Raw genomic sequence first — 23,740 nt, 5'->3', positions numbered from 1 at the left:
CCCTCTGAATAAAGGGGTCAAACAGGGCTGCCTCTTGGCCCCTTTTCTATTTAATTTCTATATCAATGACATCGTTACAACTATGAAGGCCCTAAATCAATATGCCCCCTCCTTACAACAGCTCAAGATCCCCATATTACTCTATGTGGACGACATGGTGATATTGTCATTAACCAAGCAGGGCTTAAACAACATGCTCAGAGGGCTCATGACATACTGTGATACCAACTCCCTCAAAATCAATTTCGCCAAAACCAAAATTGTTACTTTTGGTACGAAAACTCGGAAGTCATTCTGGAACTTTGAGGGCCACTATATTGAATATTGTTCAGCATTCAAGTATTTGGGAATCATTTTTCAGCATGGGCTTAGCTGGTCAGCTCACCTAAATATGACCATCCTGGCTGCCCGTAGAACCATCAAAGCCTTGGAGAAATTCTTCTATGCAAAAGGCGGCCAGTTGGTTCCACCAATCAGAAAAGCATTTATCAGTAAAGTCCTCCCGATGTTACTGTATGGGGTTGAAATCTGGGGGTGGAATTTAAAAACACTACAACGGCTGGAGATTCTGCAAAACTCTTTTGCACGAAAGATACTGGGCCTCCCCGAGGGCTCGGTTGCTGCACAGTTAAGAACAGAATTGGGCCTCCCCTCCATTGTTGCGAGAGCCCACATTAGAATTATTAGTTTTTATTGTAAATTAATCAATGCCCCAGGTTCCCTACTAGCCAGGCAAGCCTTTTTAACTTGTTCTCATAGCAACAAATGGTCCAAGGCCATGGAGACTATTACTGCACGCTACTCCCTCTCAGATCTCGACACGCTGTCATCTTGGGACCAACATAAAATCTGGGCCTGGATTCTTACAAGAGACGAGGCCATGGACCGGGCACAGTCCACCTCAGCCCGCCTCTCCATGTGGCTCCCTAAAGTGAAAGTGGTAAGATCACTTGCCAACTACTTGATAGAACTGACAGAGCCCAATTTGAGAAGAGCGTTCACTATGGCCCGTTTCCATTCTATACCCACGGCCTTCCTCCAGGGGATTTACTCTAAGACCCCTATTACTCAGCGTCTATGTCCATGCACAATGAATGAAGTAGAGGACTTCATACATTTCTTCTTCTACTGCCCTATTTATGAGCCAATAAGATCTAAGCTCCTCCTCTTGATCCCGCCCACCATTACGTCTAAGGAAGACTGTTTGAAATCGCTTCTTGTGGACGCAAATCCCCAAATTTCATGTGGGGTGGCAATCTTCATAGTGCAGGCTCTGAAACTCAGGGCTACTCTGACAGGGTAGTGTGTCCTAGACCTGGACCTGTTTTAATTCTTTTTATTACTTTTTTTTTTAAACTCAATGTGCCGAGCTTGTTTTGGGGCCATTTTATGCTTTATATATATCCGCATATTAGATTTTTGGCGCTGGCAACTAAATCTTTGCATTATTGTCTTAGGGTAATTTAAATGTCATTACGCCAGCAATATCGCCTTGAATTTTGCTTGGTTGCTTGTCTCTAGCATTATTTTTTTTTGTATTGTCTTACTTTGCTATGGCTGTATGCTAATGCAATAAAGGTTTTGTTGTAAATACTGAAGGATGGGGAAATGTAAACATAGTATAAATAAATATATAATGAAGACATCACAATAATATCATAGTCTTCCACACCGTTTCAGGAGAATGGGCCCACACAAGTGTCTGTCTAATATACATATACATACATACATACATACATGCAGAGAAACAACAAAATCATTGGAATGGAGGAGAACACAGGTAAACTTGACAACTATTGATTTGATATTTGTCTTAAGAAATGTGCTATGATAAAAAAGTAAAGTACATTGAAAAGCTTGTGGCTGAAAAATAATATAAATGAGTATATTAGTATCATATGAATTAAATCTCATTTCTGATTCTGTTAAGGTACAGCTTGTAACATTATGTTGTGTACAATATTCACATCTTCCCCATTATGTTTAGCCAAGCTTTCTTCACATCTTTGTTGCGAAATGTATATATAATGGGATTCAACAAGGGCGTCAATATGCTATACATAAGTGGGATCAGCTTTGTATTCACCGATGACTCTGTGGGAACAGGCCTCAAATAGGTGAAGATGCAACTACCATAGAACAGAAGAACCACTGTAAGATGAGAAGAGCAGGTAGAGAAAGCCTTTTGCCTCCCTTCTGTTGATCGTATTTTCAAAACACTTGAAATTATGTACACATATGAGAGAAGGATACAGAACATTGGTGTCCAAGCTATGAACAACCCAATGGTTAACAAGAGCATTTGGTTGAGGGAAATGTCCCCACATGACAATTTCAGCAATGGTGGAATGTCACAATAGAAAGCATCTAGGCGGTTGTCTCCACAGAAGGGTAACTGAAAGGCAAAATAGGTGTGTACAGCAGAGTTGAGAAAACCACCCACCCAGGAGGCAGTAGCCAGCTGCAGGCAAACATTCCTTTTGATAATCAATGAATAGCGCAGTGGGTTGCAGATGGCTACATAGCGGTCAAAAGCCATTACTGCTAAAAGAAGGCATTCAATGCCGACAAAGGAAAAGAAGAAAAACAGCTGGAGCACACAGCCTGTGTAGGAGATGGTGCTACTTTCTGTCAGAAGGAGATGCAACATTTGGGGGATGGTAGTAGTGATGTAGCAGATGTCAAGACAGGAGAGGTTTCCAAGGAAGAAATACATGGGAGTTCTGAGCCTCTGGTCCACTATGGCCATGGTGATGATGAAGGTATTCCACAGCACAGTGAATAAATAGATGATCAAGAATCCACTGAACAGCAAGAAGTGTACCTCCTGCAGATTTTTAAAGCCAAGGATGATGAATTCTGAAAGCTCTGATTGGTTTTTTGCCTGAATATCTGATTCCAAGAGACTGGCATTCATAGGCATACTGCTTTAAACAGTGGAAGGAGAACATAGCTGTTGAGGCAAGGAGAAACTGATAGTCTTTGTCTAAAACCTTTTTAAAATCATTCAAGGGTCCCTCACAACTACATAATGCTATGATTCTGTATTTAAGTAGCTGACAATCACTGTCTCTTGTGACAATGGATTCTGTGGTTTGCCTTTGAAGGAGTACTAGCATTTGTCTGTTCTACACCTTGTAGCTTGCAGCTTCATTGCATGTCCCCACACATTTTTACTATTAGGTGACAGAGAGAGACAAACGTCAACCTATCCACTTTCTAACTTTCTCTGTTGTTGTTTTTCCCAGGCTTGAGTTCAGTTCACCACAATTTTGCAGCTGGCATTAAAAAAACACACACACACACATGAAAATTCAAAGTTGTTTACCTGCATATTCCTCCTAATTTCTGCAAGCAACATTCCCTAATATAATACATTCACATATGTTGTTTTCATTAATATATTCATTTCTATGCACATTTCCCCCTAATATACATTTCTTTATTCACATTTTCTTTTGATGGGGTGTGGTGTGGAAAGCCACATTACAGAATTGGAAGGAGCCATTGAGGATCATCTAGTTTAGCGGTTCTCAACCTGTGGGTCACCAGATGTTGTTGGACTACAGCTCCCATCATCCCTGAACTCTGGCCTTGCTAGCTAGGGGTGATGGGGGTTGTAGTTCAACAACATCTGGGAACCCACAGGTTGAGAAAGGCTGATCTAGTTCAACCCCCTCTTCTGCAAAGCAGGAATATGCAGCTGTCACATATAGAGATCAAACCTGCAACCAGGGTGCTATCAGCACCAGACTCTAACCAATTGAGCTAACCAGTTGCTTTCTGTGTCAATTGTTCAAACATTGACAACATACCCAAATATTTAGACACTTGAGTGTTCACAGATGGGAAATCCTAATTAGGCTTGGGATCCCTGACATATGTATGACATATGTTTAAATACACCTACATTTAACATGTCCTCTTCTGAAAACCCTAAACAAAACCATAGGCGTAATCTGGTAGCCACTGAGTCCATCAATTAAATTCACTATGTCATTTAGAAGCACTCTCTCTTATACACAATAGCTTTTAAAGGATGAAATTCAACAAATGCACGGTTAGTTGGATTGTCAATTATTACCGGTATATGTTAACTCTTCTTAGGGGATTTCTAATCTGATTTTTCATATTTCTATTCAATCTACTGTTACCTGCTTCAAACCTCTGGCTATCTTATAATTAAACAATCATGTAAGGACATATAGAATACATGGACAAATTCATTTGCAGCACACAAAAACTAATTCTAATCTATTGTGCAAATATTTGCTTTCCCATATGTGGAAATCCAAACACAAAGAAGATGATATACACATGCAACGTAAACAACAATAACAACAACAACAGATGTGGACAAAAGTTCAGAATGTGAAATTCCATGGATTACCACTAATGTGTGACATTTTATTAAATAATTGTTCCTCATTATCCTTTAAAATGCTTTGTGTCAGTGCCACACTATGGCTGCATACCTGTAGAAAGTTGTCTCTGAGTGAGCATTATTAAACTAATTGAGATAGACTTCTAAGTAGTTATCTGTAAGGTTGCACTTTCTATGTCAATTGAAACCACTGGGTCAAGTTATTCATGACTTAATATAAATATCAATAGGTATTAAGTGCAACTAACTTCAGTTGAGCTGTTGGCTCCGAATGAGTTCTCATTCACTTACATGCAGATGAAAATTCATAGTATGTTAGAGGTCAGTAGAGAGTCATTCTATAGTTGACTATATCACAACTGGTGCCATACCTTTATTCATTTTGATTGCATTTCTTCAATACAAACTAATGATGTGTTCCACTAAATTTTGTTCTCCCATCCATAACACATTCATTTCCTTACCTGTGAGATGAGCCTTCTCCCTGTTGGGAGCATTCAGTGTGGGTTGCTTGTGGATTTCACGGTTTCCTTTCATATATATGCAATAATGCCTTTGGGGATTTCTACCCCAAGTGCTTTTCCACCAAGGCAAGACTGCCAGAGGTTTTTCAAAGAGCTTTAGCTAGTTAATTGCATCTTAACTAAATCATACAGAAAGGTCATGTATGTTTCAAAAAATAAATAAATCTTGAATTGTATAGCCACAATTGTACCTAATGTTGCATTACTTTGTAAGGAATACTTGATGTTTATGTTCATTGTATGTTCCTCTATAAGATTATAAACACACACGCACACAAAAATGCATTTACAAAGAGAAGAGAAACAGTACATTTCCTTGAGAGAACCTCCTTGAGAGCCAGTGTGGTGTAGTGGTTAAGAGCGGTAGTCTCGTAATCTGGGGAACCGGGTTCGCGTCTCCGCTCCTCCACATGCAGCTGCTGGGTGACCTTGGGCTAGTCACACTTCTCTGAAGTCTCTCAGCCCCACTCACCACACAGAGTGTTTGTTGTGGGGGAGGAAGGGAAAGGAGAATGTTAGCCGCTTTGAGACTCCTTAAAGGGAGTGAAAGACGGGATATCAAATCCAAACTCTTCTTCTTCTTCTCTGTGTTAGCAAGAGTAGCTGTCTTTTCATAAATCAAGAACAATGCTGACCTTAATAAAAATATGGGAATACCTTGAAGGACAAGCCTCTGGGGCAATTGACAAAGGATTGGGAGGCTCCACAAATGTAACACTCACGTCTAGGGAGGCAGGGATTCCTTGAGGTGGTCCTTCCACTCCAAGTTTGACTCTGCTCAAGTGTCAGCCCCTTGCCCCAAACATGGGGCTGAGAATGGATATACGCCCAATGCTTCAGCCAAAGCCTACCTACATCTGGAATGAACAAAGTTGTGGCCAATTTTTAAATCCCATAATGTTGTCTTGTGCAGTTTTTTTACCCATCTTACACTAGGCCTTTTCCCCCCTGCAGGTAGAGTTCACTGCAATAGGGTGCCAGAAGGATGAATTTGGATAGAGCAGTTTCATTACTGCTTTCATTTTATTAGCTTCACAAAATGTTTTTTTATCTACGGACAGAGGGAGGAATGTATTGGCTGATGTATTTGTCTGTTGGAGAAACTTACATGAGAAAGGAAGAAGTATTTTAATTTTACTCTTGCATTGTAGTTTTGACCTGTTTCTTTAAAACACACACACACAAAACTATATATTAATGTTGCAACCTGTCAGGAGTCTGGGTGGATGGCCTACAGGGTCCTTCCTAATTCTGGATTACAAATTATTAGTACAGTGGTACCTTTCATTGGGAACAGGATCCGTTCCAGAGACCCGTTTGCAACATGAAAAGAGTGCAATCCTCAGCGGCGCATCTGCGCACGTGCGGGTTGCAATTTGCCGATTTTGCACATGCGCGTGATGTTATTTTACACTTCTGCGCATGCGCGAGCGGCAAAACCCAGAAGTAACCCTTTCCAGTACTTCCGGGTTGCCGTAGGACGTAACCTGAAAGAACGTAACATTAAGCAAACGTAACATGAGGTATGACTGTATTACTAAACAGTTTCCACTTACTATTTCATTTATCTGTAAATATATAATAATGTAAGCTTTGGGGCGAAGGGAGTTGTACTACATGGCCTCTAGGGTGCTTTTCAACACTTGATCCCATGAGCACACAGGCTAAGCATAGGTAGCAATATGACTTCAAGATTCTGACAGCCAAGCTCACGACTCCTACATCAGATCTCCAGGGAGACAGCAAGCACCCTGAGGTCTTGGTAGTCTTCAGACGCCAAAGCTCCAAGATGCTCTGACTCAAACTGCTGTCACCCCACAAATCATTCTTTTCACCTGAATTAATTTCATAAACCTTAGAGTGGCATTGGGTTGATATCTATGCATCTCTGGAGGTCCTTTGCCATGAAGGTTAGGGTTAGTTCTGTGCTGATCAAATGATTTTTTAAAAAATATATCATTCTGTATATCATTGAAACAGCTGATACAAGATGTATCCCCTTAGGACAGCAGGGTAGCATCTCTAAACATCTCTCTCTACGTGTGAATTAGAGAAAAGTGTGAGAAGCAAAGATGGGCATGGGCTACATTTATTGTAAGTAAGTAAGTAAGTAAACATTTGCGTCATATAAAATATATAAATAAATATACAATTGATATATCTGTAGCAACCCCATTAAGCAAATGATGCTCTTTGTCTTTTGTGATGTTACTCTCTTCACAACAAAATTGCTTGTGGATCATTTCATGGTTTGGGTTCAAGGTCTGGTGCAAAGAGAAAAGTGAGAGAGTGAAAGGTTCCATTTGTCCCCCAGAGTTGGGCCTTTTCAAATAAGAAAAGTGATGGGAAAATGCCCTGGAAAGTGTAAGATAACATTTGCCCGATGCAACATCATGTATCCGTCTTGTAAAGTAATCAGAATGAACTATCAGTAGATAACAGACATAATCCAATCTCCCCATAAACAAATCAGGATGAATGCTGAACAAAGAGGTTTTCTGATAGTGATGTTTGGGCTTAAATCAACACTGTGAGAAGCCCACTGCAGCTGTTTTTGCCTTGGCTATACTGGTGTCTTCTGCTGTGCATATAAAGTATGTGGAACAGACTAACTTCCTTGGATATGTAAGAGGTAGATACTGCCAAACTGTGCTTTCCATATCTCTAATTCTTTATTCCATTCCTCCAGCAATACCTATATATCAAATAGTTTGCTAATAACAAAGATTTATATATGTTACTTGCTGTTTTGTTGTTGTGGTTGTTTAAGAATGAATCAACTGCTTCAACATCTCTGGGGTCTCTGAGGCTGTAAAAGTTCCTGGTCCGTAGATGGTGGTTAGCAAGTGTTTTATCTGGAGATACTGCTATTGATAATTTATAGGTAATCTATATTTGTGTCATAAGATGGAAGATATATAAAATTTATCTTCTTTGTTTATCAGCTGGTCTAACGTTAATATATCCAAATTCATCCACCTCTTCCATATAACCATTTCTTTACTGATTTTTAAAGATGGGAACCCCTTTCTAAAGGTGAGACTCAGCTTACTTTCCCCATCACTTTGAATAAGGCTCCTTTAACATCCTTGTTCCTCAGGCTGTAAATGACAGGGTTCAGCATTGGGGAGAAAAAAGCGTAGAAAACAGAAGCTTTCTTCTCCTGGTCTGCAGCTCGTTCAGACCGGGGCTGCAAGTAAGTGAAGCTGATGGTGGTGTAGAACAATGTGACAACAGTGAGATGGGTAGCACAAGTGGAAAAAGCTCGTTGCCGTCCCTCTGCTGAGTTTATGCTGAACACCACCCTGGCAATGTGGATGTAGGAGATTACTATAAAAGTGAAAGGCAACATGAGCACAATGACACTCAGGGCAAAGATGAGGACTCTTACTGTATAGGTGTCCATGCAAACCAGCTGCAACACAGCAGGCTCCTCACAAAAGAAATGGTTGATTTGGTTGGGCCCACAGAAGGGGAAATTTATGGTGATAACTGTCAGTGCTGCAGCATTGAATAAGCCACCTAACCAACAAGCTCCTGCCATCTGGATGCATACTTGCACCCTCATGATGGTTGGGTACCGCAGTGGTTGACATATGGCCACATAGCGATCATATGCCATGAGAGCCAGGATGAAGCACTCAGTCATCCCACAGAACAGCATCAGGATGAGTTGAGCCATACATCTGTTGAAAGAGATATTATTGGTTCTGGAGGCCATATGGAACAGCATCTGGGGGAAAGTGACCTGTGTGCCGAATATATCTAAGAAAGAAAGGTTAGCAATGAAAAAGTACATTCCTGTATGGAGGCGGGAGTCAACCCAGATCAAGAAGATGATGAGACTGTTGCCACATAAAGTGATGAGATATATGACTAGGCACAGTGTCAATAGGATACGTTGCAATGTTGGGTGACTGGTGAAGCCAAGAAGAATGAATTCCTTCACAGAGGTTGCATTCTGAATCCACATATCACCCAAAAGACTCCACCTGTAATGATAATTGTATGTATAATTGGTGTACTGCTTGAAATGCCATATCACAAACAATCACTTGAACATGTTGATGCCACCTAGCTTCAATATGACGTGGTATTGTTCACTGCCCATACAAGTTTGCCCTTTTTCTGCTCTCTTTGGAGTCAGCTTGTGTGTTCTACCCATCTCTGTTATTGCTCCTTGTCAAAACTGCTTTTTAAAAACATAACACACATTTTGTATTCTGTATTTCACACATTGTATTACACTTCTGGTAATATCTATTGTCTTTAACATATATTGTTTAATGTAGTAATTTAGAACATACAGTTTATTAATATGCAAACACCCATATGTGCTTAATATCAAACAACTGAACTTAACCTTTTCTAACTACATAATCAATAGATTTGCCTTTAAAATTCTATTCATCTTAACAGTAAGAGTCATAGCTTTAAAATGAGTAAGTATTCTTTTTACTGACATTGATTCATGAGTTTTCACATCTCTCTCTCCCCTCCCCATGTTGTGGATAATGTCTTCATTTCTGTTGGCAATATTACTTTCTTAATGTCCAGATGTTTAAAGGAAAATTGGCATAACTTGCTTTTTAGAAATCTATCCTAGACCTTAGTAATCACAGCATCCTTATTCTGTCCTGCATAAGCTAGGCACTGAAAATGTGGTTCTTGCTAACCCCTTTCCATTACTCACAAAGTGATAACCAACCTACTTCACACATTACATAGGTATAGTAGGGAAACTGATGTTTATGCATTATAATGAGCCTCATATAACTGAAATTCTTAAGTCTAGTTTTAATCTGCTTTTATTTGTTTTTAATTTGTTTTCTGGTTCTCTATTGTAGGCTATCTTGAAAATCCAGATTAATAAAATTATGTTTTTTGAAAAGTCCAAGTCATGCATAAAGAGGCTAAAATCATGGAGTAAGCTGTCATGTTGAGCTTAGCTCACCTTGGGTCAGACAAGTTAATCAAAACGATATCTGAGCTGGTTGCTGCAACACAAACCTCATAGCTCTTACAGACCACTATTAAGTTCCAAAACCAATAATATAGGAACTTTCAACACTGTAACTAAGCCAAGTTTTACTGTCTGTGCAATTCTTTCTGAATGCTGTATGGAAAAGCACACGAATATCTCCTTTGGAGAGTTTATGAGTAAATCATTTTTAACTTACGAAACGTGCAGTCTTTTTATTGTGGGGAAGAGGGGAACCTTGGAAGGAACTTAGAATGATATTTTACAGATTTTATAGCCTATATATCTGTGCTTTACTTTGCTGCATGTTTTGTGATTTTTAGTCCAGCTGGGATTCTGTCACCAAAGAGTACTTGCCCCAGGAATGCTCTTTTATGCCTATCTTTTTCCTTGCCAACAATAGTTCTAACATCATAAACCTATTAGTAATAATTTACCTGCTTTTTACATGAAACACATTCCAGCTGCAATCTGTTTCAGATGAGATAGATTGTTTAAAATGTAGAGCAGAATTGGAAGAAACAACTGTATATTCCCCAGGAATCTCTGGCTTTTAAAAAGTTTGGTGAGTGTGTGTGTGTGTGTGTGTGTGTGTGTGTGTGTGTGTGAAAACTGGAGCAGAAAATAGGAAGTTGGTGGATGACTGGACCATCTAGCATCTTCACAGGCATCAAAATACTATTCACAAGGGTACATTTGATTGAAATATAAATCCATATCTGACAGCACAAACTCCTCATTTCCCTGAAGCATTTGAAACAACACAACTCCCTTCAGTTCCAACCTTGTTAACTTTTCCACTCCCTAAGGACAATGAGCACAGAGATTCAATTAACTTGAGTTTATTTCAAGGGTTTGTTTTCAGGGTATGCAAAGTAGAATCTGCCCTCAAGAGCCAGAAAGTGGGAAAGAGAGCAGCACTAGGCTGGGTGAAGAAGCCCCATGATGTGCAGGACTTTGTGATCTGGCTATCTTGACAATGATTTCTAGGTCAAGTGTTAGTTCTTCCATGCAACCAGTTTATTAAATAGTATTGTGATTTTTGCAAAGCTTTTTGGAGATGCTATCTATTGGAGATGACTTCTGCTATCTGTTGAACATCCATTCTGATTTGTTTGCACAAATCACATCTCCTACACTCCCCAGGGCATTTTCCTATCACTTTCCTTAACAACAACAACCAAAATCCTATAAGACATGCTATGGCCTATAGATTCAACAGGAGAGTGGTTCATAGTTCGAGGAGGGAAGTCTAGACTCCTTTGCTTTCCAAATACTTAGTGTAACTATTGATTCTGTTGCTGTGACTCAGGAACTGTAGCAGACAGCACTGACAGTTTACATAGGAAATCTAACCCACTGAGGGGATGTAATATTTATGTTTTATTTTGTTTTAAATATAGTGCAATACACCATGATAACCTTGTATACAGGGTGTTCATCAGTCAGAGATTTCCCTCTAAACTAAATGCCAGCTTTAGAAAAGGAGTGCAGCAGGGAGAAAAGGGTTCAATTCCACCTCGCCATCTATTTCAGTCCTGATAATTTCCAGTTCCTTCCCATAGCTGACGGTATTTGCACATCTAAAAACCTTGCATGCTAAATGCAAACATACATTTAATCCCATGTCTAGTTTGTCCTTAGATGGCTCCTAACAAGGCACATTCATTGAAAGTAAGTCCAGCAGCAGCTACCAGTCATCAGTGGTGCCTAGTCATGTTGACTCTGTGGAACCTCCAGTTTCAGAGACTGTGTAAAACACAGCTATTGGCTGTGTTTGAGCTTTCCACTCATCTTGTGGCCCAATGAGGGAAACAGGATGCTTGATTTCTTAGTCTGATCTAGCAGTGATCAGTAGACATCTATAGGATTGCACTGTAGCAGTGCTGGCCTGTGGTTAAGAGTCTCCAAGCAGGCACTGGTAGGATTAAATAAAAAGTGGTATATCTCTTTTTTATTACCGGAGAGGTAGCCAACATATTTCTCTTCAGTTATTTTGCATTTTCGGTGCCATTTGCCCCAAACAACAATTTCACTTGTCTGAGATAATGGGGATTATCTTCCACAATGTTTGAAAGCTGCCACATTGCCAACACCTTCCATAATTTGTTTTGAGTAAACTCTGTTCTGCCACACAACAGATTTATTTTAGCAATTCAATCTTATGTGTCTTTAGACATATAGAGCCTCATCCATAATGGTGCATAATCTGTTTTGAATACATACAACACACAAATACATGCATTACATACACACACACACACACACACACACACACACACACTGAATAGGAGGACTGTACAATAAATATGTGGAGTTTATATTCATAGCAAGCATTTCATGTCAGGTTTTTGCACAGTAACATAGAATACACAATTGAATGTAACTGGCATTTCAAAACATTTCAGTCAATTTTGTCAACAAGGAATGGTGCATAAGACATAAGAAACAAGTCAGAAACCAGCTGGTACTTTTCAGAAGTTGTGATTACTTTAATCCACAACAGACTCAATGTGTGACTATGATATTCTAAAAGCAAGCATACATTTAAAAAGTGAGTGTAGGTCTATAATCTGTGAATGTGTGTTAGATCTATCTATCACCTATCTATATCTATCCATCTATCAACTATCATCTATCTATCATCTATCTATCTATCATCTATCTATCTATTCTCATATTTATGTATGTCTAATCATGCTTCTCCAGGCACTTTTTACATCCTTGTTGCGTAAAGTGTATATGATAGGATTTAAGAGTGGTGTCAAGACACTGTATATCACTGGAATAAGCCTGGCATAATTTGAGGAGTGACTGCTGTTTGAAGACAGGTAAGTGAAGATGGAGCTGCCATAGTACAAAAGGACTACAGTGAGGTGAGAGGAACAGGTGGAGAAAGCCTTTTGTCTCCCTTCAGAAGACCTTATTTTTAAGACAGTTGAAATGATGTAGGTATATGACAAAAGGATACAAAGTAATGGAGTCCAAGCTATGAAAAGGCCAATAGATAGCAAGAGGATTTGGTTAAGGGAAGTATCACCACATGATAGCTTAAGTAGTGGGGGAATATCACAGTAGAAAGCATCAAGGCAGTTCTTCCCACAAAACGGTAGTTGGAAAGCAAAAGTTGTATGCACAGCTGAGTTGAGGAAACCCCCAGTCCAGCAGGCCATGGCTAGTTGGAGACAAATTGTTTTGCCTATAATCAGTGTGTAGCGCAAAGGGTTGCATATGGCAACATAGCGGTCAAATGCCATCACTGCTAGAAGGAGGCACTCAGTGCCAACAAAGGAGAAGAAAAAATACACCTGGAGCACACAACCCATGTAGGAAATGTTGCTTCTCTCAGAGAGAAGGTGAGCCAACATCTGGGGAATCGTGGTGGTAGTGTAGCAAATGTCAAGAAAGGAGAGATTCCCAAGGAAGAAATACATGGGAGTTCTGAGCCTCTGATCCACCAATGTCATTACTACAATGAAGGTATTCCACAGCACAGTGAAAAGATAGATGATTAATAATGCACTGAAGGGAAAAATACGTTCCTCCTGCAGAAGTTTAAAACCTAGGATGATGAACTCAGACAGGCCAGTTTCATTTTGTGCCTCCATACCTTGGCAAATAAACAATTGATTTTCTGTAGAGAAGAGGGAAATGAATTGTGATCATGTTAATAAATAGTGTGACACTGGCATTATATTCAATATAAAGTGCAGAAGATGACAGAGGTATGATTCTGATGGACCTTTCTTTGAGAAGAGATAATCCTTCTGTCTGAGGATAACTCTGTGACATTTCCTGCAAAAGCACTGCGGATTTATCACTGCCAGAAGAAATCCTAGCATACCATAATCAGCTCTTATCCCTAAAGTACTAATATGGAAGGTGATCTATGTAGAGTGCTGTGAATCCAACTGATATTTTCAAATCCATATGGGTCCTTATCACCAAATACTAGCAAGAAGGCTATCAATATGACGTGTGTGGTGAACATTTTTATGGTTAGAGGAGTAAGACAGACTATTGAGAAATAACTTGCTGTTGCAAATATGGAACTCGTGCAATCCCTACGCTTTATCCTTTGAACATAATGAGCAGAAGTTTGAAAGGACTTTTTCTTAAAGCATAACTTTAAGTATACAAATCTATCTTACCTTGGGAACCCTGATCCAATATAATTTTCAGTATGATCTCCAGTTGTAATAGGCATGAAACATTCTCCATTAGATCATTCATCTTAGAAAACTGCATACACAGACCATTGCTAGCACATCTATGCTCTCTGGTTCCAAATCTCTAGCGCTGACACTAATTTTTGAAATGGGTTATGAAGTTTCTGCTCTGCGAGACAGTGAAAGGAAGCAAATTATGTTCCAGCAAAATAGCAGAACTTTGTCTGGATTGTTCCTCATCAGTGCAAGAACCACAAGAAACAATACAGGAGGTTGTTAGTACAGATTTGCGGCAGATGTTACCTGCCTTTCAACTTTCTTGGGCATCCAGTTAGAAGTCAAGCTGAAGAACCCTTCACCTTCACTGATAGGACCCTTGATAAGATCTTGAATTGTGTTGTCACCATAGTTCATACAACACAATGTTTTGAAGCAAATCTGAAGAAACATCTGAGGAATTTCAAGGAACAAAATAGAATTTGATGAAGGCAAAAATCACAGTAGTGAGGGTGGTTGAAGCTCTCCGCAGCTGAAGTTCTCTTCCAGTTCCCAAGTCACTTCTTGAAGACTAAACCGAAAATAATAACATCACTGTGGCTGCTGATTCATCTCTTCTCTATCAACATCACCTAGTTTAAGATGCTGCCATTCTTGATGGTGCCATTTTCTTTCTAATGTTCTATAAAACAAGAAAATGACAGATATATTATAAATATGGATAAGCGACATATGGTCCAATGAAGTATTTCATCAGGTTGTATAGAAAAGTATGCTTTTGTTGCCTGTGTGGTTTTTCAACCTAGAAGGATTTCAACCTAGAGCAATTTATTAATTTCAGTGAAGCACTGTTGCTTATATAGGCACAAATATGAAGGAGGCCTTTGAGGATTTTCTGCCCAAGAGAAATCCACCCTGTTTTCCAAAGAAAAAGCAGCAAATATTCTGATTGATTGTGAAAATTAATTGGCATGCCTTGAAATAGAACAGAATAATCTTTTAATAAATGTACCTGATGATTAAGATGAACTCAGCCTTCTTTGGCTGTGACTGAGGATAGATGAAGAAGAGTTTGGATTTGATATCCCGCTTTATCACTACCCGAAGGAGTCTCAAAGCAGCTAACATTCTCCTTTCCCTTCCTTCCCCACAACAAATACTGTGAAGTGAGTGGGGCTGAAAGACTTCAAAGAACTGTGAGTAGCCCAAGGCCACCCAGCAGCTGCATGTGGAAGAACGGAGACGCAAACCTGGTTCACCAGACTACAAGTCTACCTCTCTTAACCACTACACCACACTGGCTCTCCAAATAGGAAAATAAAACAACCATATAAAATCAAGGAATTGGAAGTAAAACTGGGTTTTTTATCAAATTATCCAGAAAGAGCTTCATACTAGAATAAGAACACAATTCTAATTTTGTCTAGTCAGAAGAATGTCTGGTTGAAATCAATAGGGCTTATTCCCAGGTAAGTGGGACTAGGTTTGCAGTCTTATTGAACTGACAATGTATTTGTGACATTCCTGCTGCCACAGTGACCAAAACAGAGAGAAGAGAGGCCTTTGGTGGTGGTGGACACCTGGCTATTTATGATCCTCTCACCTTTCTCTCAGGGTTTTGTGACAGTCATCCTTTATTCATCAACATTATCCCCCCACTTCCCAAAGACACATTTAAAAGGCTGCAGAATATTTATCAGCCAAAGACCTGGTTGAAGAGGAACATTTTTGACTGGCATCTAAAAATGTATAATGAAGGTGCCAGGTGAACATTCCTGGGACGAGCATTTCACAAACAGGGAGTCACTACAGAAAAGGCCTGTTCTTGTGTTGCCGCCCTCCAGGCTTCATGTGGAGGAGGCATGTGAAGAAGGGCCTCAGATGATAAATGCAGAGTCCAGGACGGTTTATATGGGGAGAGGCGGTTCTTGACGTATTGCGGTCCTGAGCCGTTAAAGGCTTTATAGTCAAAAGCAGCACATTAAATTGGACCCGGAAGCTATTTGGCAGCCATTGCAGTCGAGCCAGGTGTCAGGCTTAAGGGAATTGGCTTCCTCCCCCATGGTGGTAAATAAGAAGATCAAACGAAAGGAACGTCTTACCAGTTAGATTTTTTAATAATCACAGTGAGAGAGAAAAATAACACAACTCCCTAGAAATGGTGGTGCTCCCAATTAAGGCTCACTCCCCCACCCTCCATCCCTATTAATTTACGTTACTCCTATGTCTTGTAATCTGATTTTGTACCCTCTGCACTTTCTATTTTAACACTTTCTGGGCTCTCTGTGTCTTTGGGGAAGGGAGGGCTGAATGCTGTCCAGAGACTAAATCTGTTAACCATCTATCTTCCACTGCTTCTTCTGCTGGCAGTCCCCCACCCAGTATTTCTCAGCTTCTGCCTTCTGAACTATTCCCCTCTGCAAACCACTGTTCCAAATCTGTACTATCCACCTGCTCCTGCAAAGATTCAGGATCAGGGAGAGGGGGTGTCTCCCACCATTCTTCCTCAGTGCAGCCCTCCTCAGCATGGTCCCTGACACCAGGATTGGTGTAATATGCCCCAACTGTCTTGTCCTGGTGAGCAACCTGGCCTCTGAATTCTGCACCAGCTGAAGCTTCTGAATTGTCTTCAAAGACAGCCATACATATAATGTGTTCCAGTAATCCAACCTAGAGGATACTGTACCAGAGTACGGACAACAGAAGTCAGGCTACCCCTGTTCAGATAGGGACATAGCTGGGCCACCAGCCAAAGCTGATGGAAGATGCTCCATGCCACCAAGGACACCTGAGCCTCAAGTGATAGCAGAGCATTTATGAGTACCCCCAAACTACATACCTGCTCCTTCAGAGGGCATGTACAACTTGCTTAGAATTGGCTAAGCTTAAAAAAAAATGGCTAAGCTTTTCTTCTTTTTTAGTGTTCTATCTGAAATAATTGCTATAAGTAGTAGTATATTTATCATTTGAGTTCATTGAAATGATGAATAAATGCAAAACACTTGATCCTTGAAAGAGCAGCAAGTTAAAGCAATACTATAGACCAGGGATAGGAAATTTCATATCTGGTGACTCAAGCACACACAACCTAATGATGACAAACAGCTGGTAGTTTATTTCTTTATTGACAAAGCATAGTAGCTCCTGAGGTGCACTAAACACACACACACACACACATTCCTGGTGGGTAGGCAGCTGGCACCCCTCCCCAGGCTTGTGCTCTGAGCTGGACTGCTGGAGCAATGTGTGGCCACGCACAAAAGCAAACCTTAGTACACGTATCTAACAGTGCAAGTGCAAGCACCCTGTGACTTCTTCTACATAGAAGCTGTCGCTGTGCTTACCTGTTCAAATCCTTCCTGTTCCTGGAAGACAGAAGGACTGCCCTGCCTGGAGCTCCTCTCCATTAGCACTGCTTCATCTGATGCTGGGAGAGGAGCGCTGGATCGGGCCACACTAGAGGTGCCTGTCAGGGGCAACTGCTTCATGCCCCTTCAAAAATCTGCACCCAGGACATTCATCGGGGTGTAGGCCCATACAACACTTCGACCCACATCCGTAGATGTAAGCACGCGTTAGCAGAAGGTAAACGGCATTTTCATGCACTGCTCTGGTTTCGCCAGAAGCAGCTTAGTCATGCTGGCCACATGATCCGAAAAAACTGTCTGCAGACAAACGTCGGCTCTCTTGGCCAGTAAAGCGAGACGAGCGCTGCAACCCCAGAGCCACAACCCCAGAGTCGTCCATGATTGGAGTCAATTGTCAGGGGTCCTTTAGCTTTTAACTTTATTTGTCCCTAGCTACTTATGTTCTCCTTTAATGTTTAAATATTTAGAGAAATAACTGAGCCCCCCAAGACCTCGTACATTTTTCTCTGCACCAAAATAGGGACTTTTGTCTTGGAGGAAAGAGGGCTGACTGGAAGGGTCAGGGGAGAAATAGCAGAGGCGGGGCAAATCCTATTTTGTGTCAGGGACAGATTGAAGTGGGTTGCAATTGACTCATAGTGGAACCAGACTATTTCAATACACTTGAGAGGAATGCATAAATACTGAAGGATGGGAAAAGGTAAACATAGTATAAATAAGTATATAATGAAGACGTCACAATAATTTCACTGTATTCCACACTGTTTCAGGAGAATGGGCCCACACAAGTGTCTGTCTAATATACATATACGTATATAAAAATAATAATAATAAATGTCCAGTAGCTTATCTGAAGAAGTGTGCATGCACACAAAAGCTCATACCAAGAATAAACTTATTTGGTCTCTAAGGTGCTACGGGACATTATATACATATATATATATATATATATATATATATATATATATATATATATATATATAAATAATTGGAATGGAGGAGAATACAGGTAAATTTGACAACTATTGATTTGATATTTGTCTTAAGAAATGTGCTATGATAAAAAATTGTATAGTACATTGAAAAGCTTGCAGCTGTAAAATAATACAAATGAATATATCAGTATCATATGAATTTAATCTTATTTCTGACTCTGTTAAGACACAACTTGTAACGCTATGTTGTATGGCAGACAGCACTCTACTAATGTGAGCCCGTTGATTTTATCTTTTTATTTTCTCTTACTCCTTTTAAAGACTATTTTAATGAATATTGAGCTCAGATAAATTTAAGCACCTCACCCCATTCTATCCCACATTTCGTATTCCTGTCTCTTCTTGGAACTTTAAAGCTGCATTGACTATCTTATCACATTGCGAAGAGCTTACAGGAAGATTCATGGGCTGTTCCCACCACAAGTTTGGAGGCACAGACGGAGCATAATTTAGTGTTATGCCAATAACCTTTGGCACACTACTCCTCCTTGAATAGGATACTTTCAAGGGAAATACTCCCTCGACTCTTTGAAAAACTTAGGGAAGATAAAAGAGTGAGGCAAACGGAGAGATGACTCAGCAATTAGACAGCCCTGCTGATGCGAGGAGGGGGGTATATTTGTCTTAAGAAATGTGCTATGATAAAAAAGTAAAGTACATTGAAAAGCTTGTGGCTGAAAAATAATATAAATGAGTATATTAGTATCATATGAATTAAATCTCATTTCTGATTCTGTTAAGGTACAGCTTGTAACATTATGTTGTGTAGAATATTCACATCTTCCCCATTATGTTTAGCCAAGCTTTCTTCACATCCTTGTTGCGCAATGTATATATAATGGGATTCAGCAAGGGAGTCAATATGCTATACATAAGTGGGATCAGCTTTGTATTCACCGATGACTCTGTGGGAACAGGCCTCAAATAGGTGAAGATGGCACTACCATAGTACAGAAGAACCACTGTTAGATGAGAAGAGCATGTGGAGAAAGCCTTTTGCCTCCCTTCTGTTGATCGTATTTTCAAAACACTTGAAATTATGTACACATATGAGAGAAGGATACAGAACATTGGTGTCCAAGCTATGAACAACCCAATGGTTAACAAGAGCTTTTGGTTGAGGGAAATGTCCCCACATGACAATTTCAGCAATGGTGGAATGTCACAATAGAAAGCATCTAGGCGGTTGTCTCCACAGAAGGGTAACTGAAAGGCAAAATAGGTGTGTACGGCAGAGTTGAGAAAACCACCCACCCAGGAGGCAGTAGCCAGCTGCAAGCAAACATTCCTTTTGATAATCAATGAATAGCGCAGTGGGTTGCAGATGGCTACATAGCGGTCAAAAGCCATTACTGCCAAAAGAAGGCATTCAATGCCGACAAAGGAAAAGAAGAAAAACAGCTGGAGCACACAGCCTGTGTAGGAGATGGTGCTACTTTCTGTCAGAAGGAGATGCAACATTTGGGGGATGGTGGTAGTGATGTAGCAGATGTCAAGACAGGAGAGGTTTCCAAGGAAGAAATACATGGGAGTTCTGAGCCTTTGGTCCACTATGGCCATGGTGATGATGAAGGTATTCCACATCACAGTGAATAAATAGATGATCAAGAATCCACTGAACAGCAAGAAGTGTACCTCCTGCAGATTTTTAAAGCCAAGGATGATAAATTCTGAAAGCTCTGATTGGTTTTTTGTCTCCATATCTGATTCCAAGAGACTGGCATTCGGAGGCATACTGCTTCAAACAGTGGAAGGAGAACATAGCTGTTGAGGCAAGGAGAAACTGATAGTCTTTGTCTAAAACCCTTTAAAAATCATTCAAGGGTCCCTTCCCACTCTATAATGATAAGATTCTACATTTAAGTAGCTGACAATCACTGTCTCTTGTGACAATGGATTCCGTGGTTTGCCTTTGAAGGAGTACTAGCATATATCTGTTCTACACCTTGTAGCTTTCGGCTTCATCGCATGTCTCCACACAGTTCTTCTATTAGGTGACAGAGAGAGACAAACTTCTCCCTATCCACTTTCTCACTTCCTCTTTTTTCCAGGCTTGAGTTCAGTTCACCACAATTTTGCATCTGCTTGCATTAAGGGGGAAAAAAATCCACATGAAAATTCGGAATTGTTTACCTGCATATTTCTCCTATATGCATTTCTGAAGCAACATTCCCTAATACAATGTTTTTGCAAAAGCTGTTTTCATTAATATACACATTTCTATGCACATTTTCTCCAATATTGTTGTTGGTTCCGAATGAGTTCTCATTCACTTACATGCAGATGAAAATTCATAGTATGTTAGAGGTCCTTAGAGAGTCATTCTATATTTGACTATATCACAACTGGTGATATAGTCAACCTTTATTCATTTTGATTGCATTTCTTCAATACAAACTAATGATGTGTCCCACTAAATTTTGTTCTCCCATCCATAACACATTCATTTCCTTACCTGTGAGATGAGCCTTCTCCCTGTTGGTAGCATGCCGTGTGGGTTGCTCGTGGATATCACAGTTTCCTTTCATATATAGGCAATAATGCCTTTGGGGAGTTCTACCCCAAGTGCATTTCCACCAAGGCAAGACTTCTAGAAGTTTTTCAAAGACCTTTAGCTAATCAATTGCATCTTAACTAAATCCTACAGAAACGTCATGTATATTTCAAATAAAACATTCTTGAATTGTATAGCCACAATTGTACCTAATGTTGCATTGCTTTGTAAGGAATACTTGATGTTTGTGTTCATTGTATGTTCCTCTATAAGATTACACACACACACACACACACACACACACACACACACACACACACAAACACACACAAATGCATTTACAAAAAGAAAAGAAGCAGGGCATTTCCTTGAGAGAACTCTCTGTATTAGCAAGTGTAGCTGTCTTTTAATAAATCAAGAACAATGCTGACCTCAATCAAAATATGGGAATACCTTGAAGGACAAGCCTCTGGGGCAATTGACAAAGGATTGGGAGGCTCCACAAATGTAACACTCACGTCTAGGGAGGCAGGGATTCCTTGAGGTGGTCCTTCCACTCCAAGTTTGACCCTGCTCAAGTGTCAGCCCCTTGCCCCAAACATGGGGCTGAGAATGGATATATGCCCAATGCTTCAGCCAAAGCCTACCTACATCTGGAATGAACAAAGTTGTGGCCAATTTTTAAATCCCATAATGTTGTCCTGTGCAGTTTTTTTTACCCATCTTACACTAGGCCTTTTCCCCCTGCAGGTAGAGTTCACTGCAATAGGGTGCCAGAAGAATGAATTTGGATAGAGCAGTTTCATTACTGCTTTCATTTTATTAGCTTCACAAAATGTTTTTTTATCTATGGACAGAGAGGGAAAATATATTTGTTGAGGTGTTTGTGTTTTGGAGAAACTTACATGAAGGAAGAAGTATTTTAGTTTTACTCTTGCATTGTAGTTTCGACTTATTTCTTTTTTAAAAAAACTATATATTAATGTTGCAACCTGTCAGGAGTCTGGGTGGATGGCCTACAGGGTCCTTCCTAATTCTTGATTACAAATTATTAGTATTACTAAACAGATTCCACTTACTCTTTCATTTATCTGTACATATATAATAATGTAAGCTTTGGGGTGAGGGGAGTTGGACTGCATGGCCTCTGGGGTGCTTTTCAACACCTGATCCCATGAGCACACAGATTCTGGCAGCCAAGCTCACGACTCCTGCATCAGATCTCCAGGGAGACAGCAAGCACCCTGAGATCTTGTTAGTCTTCAGATGCGAAAGCTCCAAGATACTCTGACTCAAACTGCTGTTACCCCACCAATCATTCTTTTCACCTGAATTAATTTCATAAACCTTAGAGTGGCATGGGGTTAATATCTATGCATCTCTGGAGGTCCTGTGCCATGAAGGTTAGGGTTAGCTCCTATAGCAGGTTAACACCTTCTTTTAAAAAGTGATATTTGCCTGACCATTTCAAAGATAAACAGTTCATTTCTTGTCCAAACTCTAAGTAGTAATGGGTGAATCTGTCAGTGTTGGTTTCTCTCAGTTTCTCCCATGCCCCCTATTTCAATTCAATTATTCAGATTTCCACATTATATTAAAGTCTTCTTCTTTTAATCCTCATGAATATTCCTCAGTATTTTATTGCAAATGTTCCCAAATATACACTTTTTTATGAATTTTAGGCACGAACACCACAACCCAGTAAATGCATGCATTATTTGGCAGAGAAGCTATGTTACAAAATTTTTAGAAGTATGCATTATCAAGGTTAACTGTGTTTCAGTTCTCACATTTTCCCCCATAGTAGCACAAAAAAAACCAAATGCTCGTGTGAAAATACGAGGTATTTGATGTCAGTTTGGGTCTCCATGCTACCCAGCTTCATCTCTTCCTCATACTCTGGTTGATCTCAGCCTGTAGTAACGCAAGTTGTAACAAATTGCCGTGAATCTTGTTTCCTGAAGCAAAACACCAACTACTTTACTTTTTAAAGAAATGTGCAGGCCCCCCATCCAGATCAAGACTAGGGGTCTGATGTGCAGGCTTTATGCTTTTCACAAGTGGACCACAGACAACACTAGTTTCTGAAAGATATCAAGTGATGCTAAAAATGGCATTTAAAAATTGCAGTTAACATCTTATATAGTTGAAGCATAACACAAGGGCAGGAAACTATGGTCCTCAGATGTAATGTGGACTCCAACTCCCTCCAGCCCCAGGCAACATGGCTAATGGTTAGGTGCAATGGGATCTATACTCAAGCAACATCTGAAAGACCAGAGGTTTCTCAAAAAGAACATATTTTTAATGAAATCAGTGTCTATTTATGTAACCACTTAATAACTGCTTTTTTAAAAGACAATATCAATACCATACCAATAATGTTAGCTCATGATTGTATCTGACAAATTAAAACTCCGAGTACAGGCAGCTCCCTGTTTCCATATGCACAATATTCACAACCTAAATAGTCACTTTGGTGCTACTAATGCTCCACTTCACTGTGGAGGTACACTCTATTGTTTCTTGAAACAGATGCCAACAAGTGTCATGATGGAAATGCATTATTTTATTGGTTATGATAACAGAAAAGAAAAAGACAATATGCAAGAATAATTACATTACAGATTAAGCAGAGCAAAACAAAAGCAACCAACATAGTGTGTGTGTGAATGTGGGTGGGTGGGTGTAGCAGATGGGGCTCATCAACCTGGGAAGGTAGTCCTTTCAAACCTGGAATTTTTATTCTTTGCCTACATTTCTATTCGTACTTGACTACCCTAACTGATTTCAATAGGCTTTCCCCAAGCATGACCAAATTTGGATCC

The 23,740-nt window shown here is 39.9% G+C and overlaps 5 protein-coding genes across 5 annotated transcripts in view; 1 reads left to right on the top strand and 4 right to left on the bottom strand.

The window, feature by feature from the left end:
• The window catches only part of LOC310691042 (olfactory receptor 14A16-like), a 242,514-nt gene that overhangs the window by 97,267 nt on the left and 121,507 nt on the right, over positions 1-23,740 (top strand). The window lies entirely within an intron of this gene.
• LOC310691641 (olfactory receptor 5V1-like) lies at positions 1,964-2,923 on the bottom strand (the record flags this gene model as incomplete). Its single annotated transcript, XM_083471501.1, has 1 exon — positions 1,964-2,923. The coding sequence occupies one exon, from the start codon at positions 2,921-2,923 to the stop codon at positions 1,964-1,966; it is 960 nt and encodes a 319-aa protein (XP_083327627.1).
• LOC310691640 (olfactory receptor 2D3-like) lies at positions 7,952-8,906 on the bottom strand (the record flags this gene model as incomplete). Its single annotated transcript, XM_083471500.1, has 1 exon — positions 7,952-8,906. Exon 1 carries the CDS (start codon positions 8,879-8,881, stop codon positions 7,952-7,954), a length of 930 nt encoding a protein of 309 aa, XP_083327626.1. The 5' UTR covers positions 8,882-8,906.
• On the bottom strand, positions 12,571-13,497 carry LOC310691639 (olfactory receptor 5V1-like; the record flags this gene model as incomplete). Its single annotated transcript, XM_083471499.1, has 1 exon — positions 12,571-13,497. The coding sequence occupies one exon, from the start codon at positions 13,495-13,497 to the stop codon at positions 12,571-12,573; it is 927 nt and encodes a 308-aa protein (XP_083327625.1).
• Positions 19,193-20,119, bottom strand: LOC310691085 (olfactory receptor 5V1-like; the record flags this gene model as incomplete). The annotated part of the gene is made up of 1 exon (XM_083470683.1): positions 19,193-20,119. One exon carries the CDS (start codon positions 20,117-20,119, stop codon positions 19,193-19,195), a length of 927 nt encoding a protein of 308 aa, XP_083326809.1.

Source organism: Podarcis liolepis, assembly GCF_965112155.1.
Source record: "Podarcis liolepis genome assembly, chromosome: 13".
NCBI lineage: Eukaryota > Metazoa > Chordata > Lepidosauria > Squamata > Lacertidae > Podarcis > Podarcis liolepis.
This window is presented reverse-complemented; position numbering and strand designations above follow the sequence as displayed.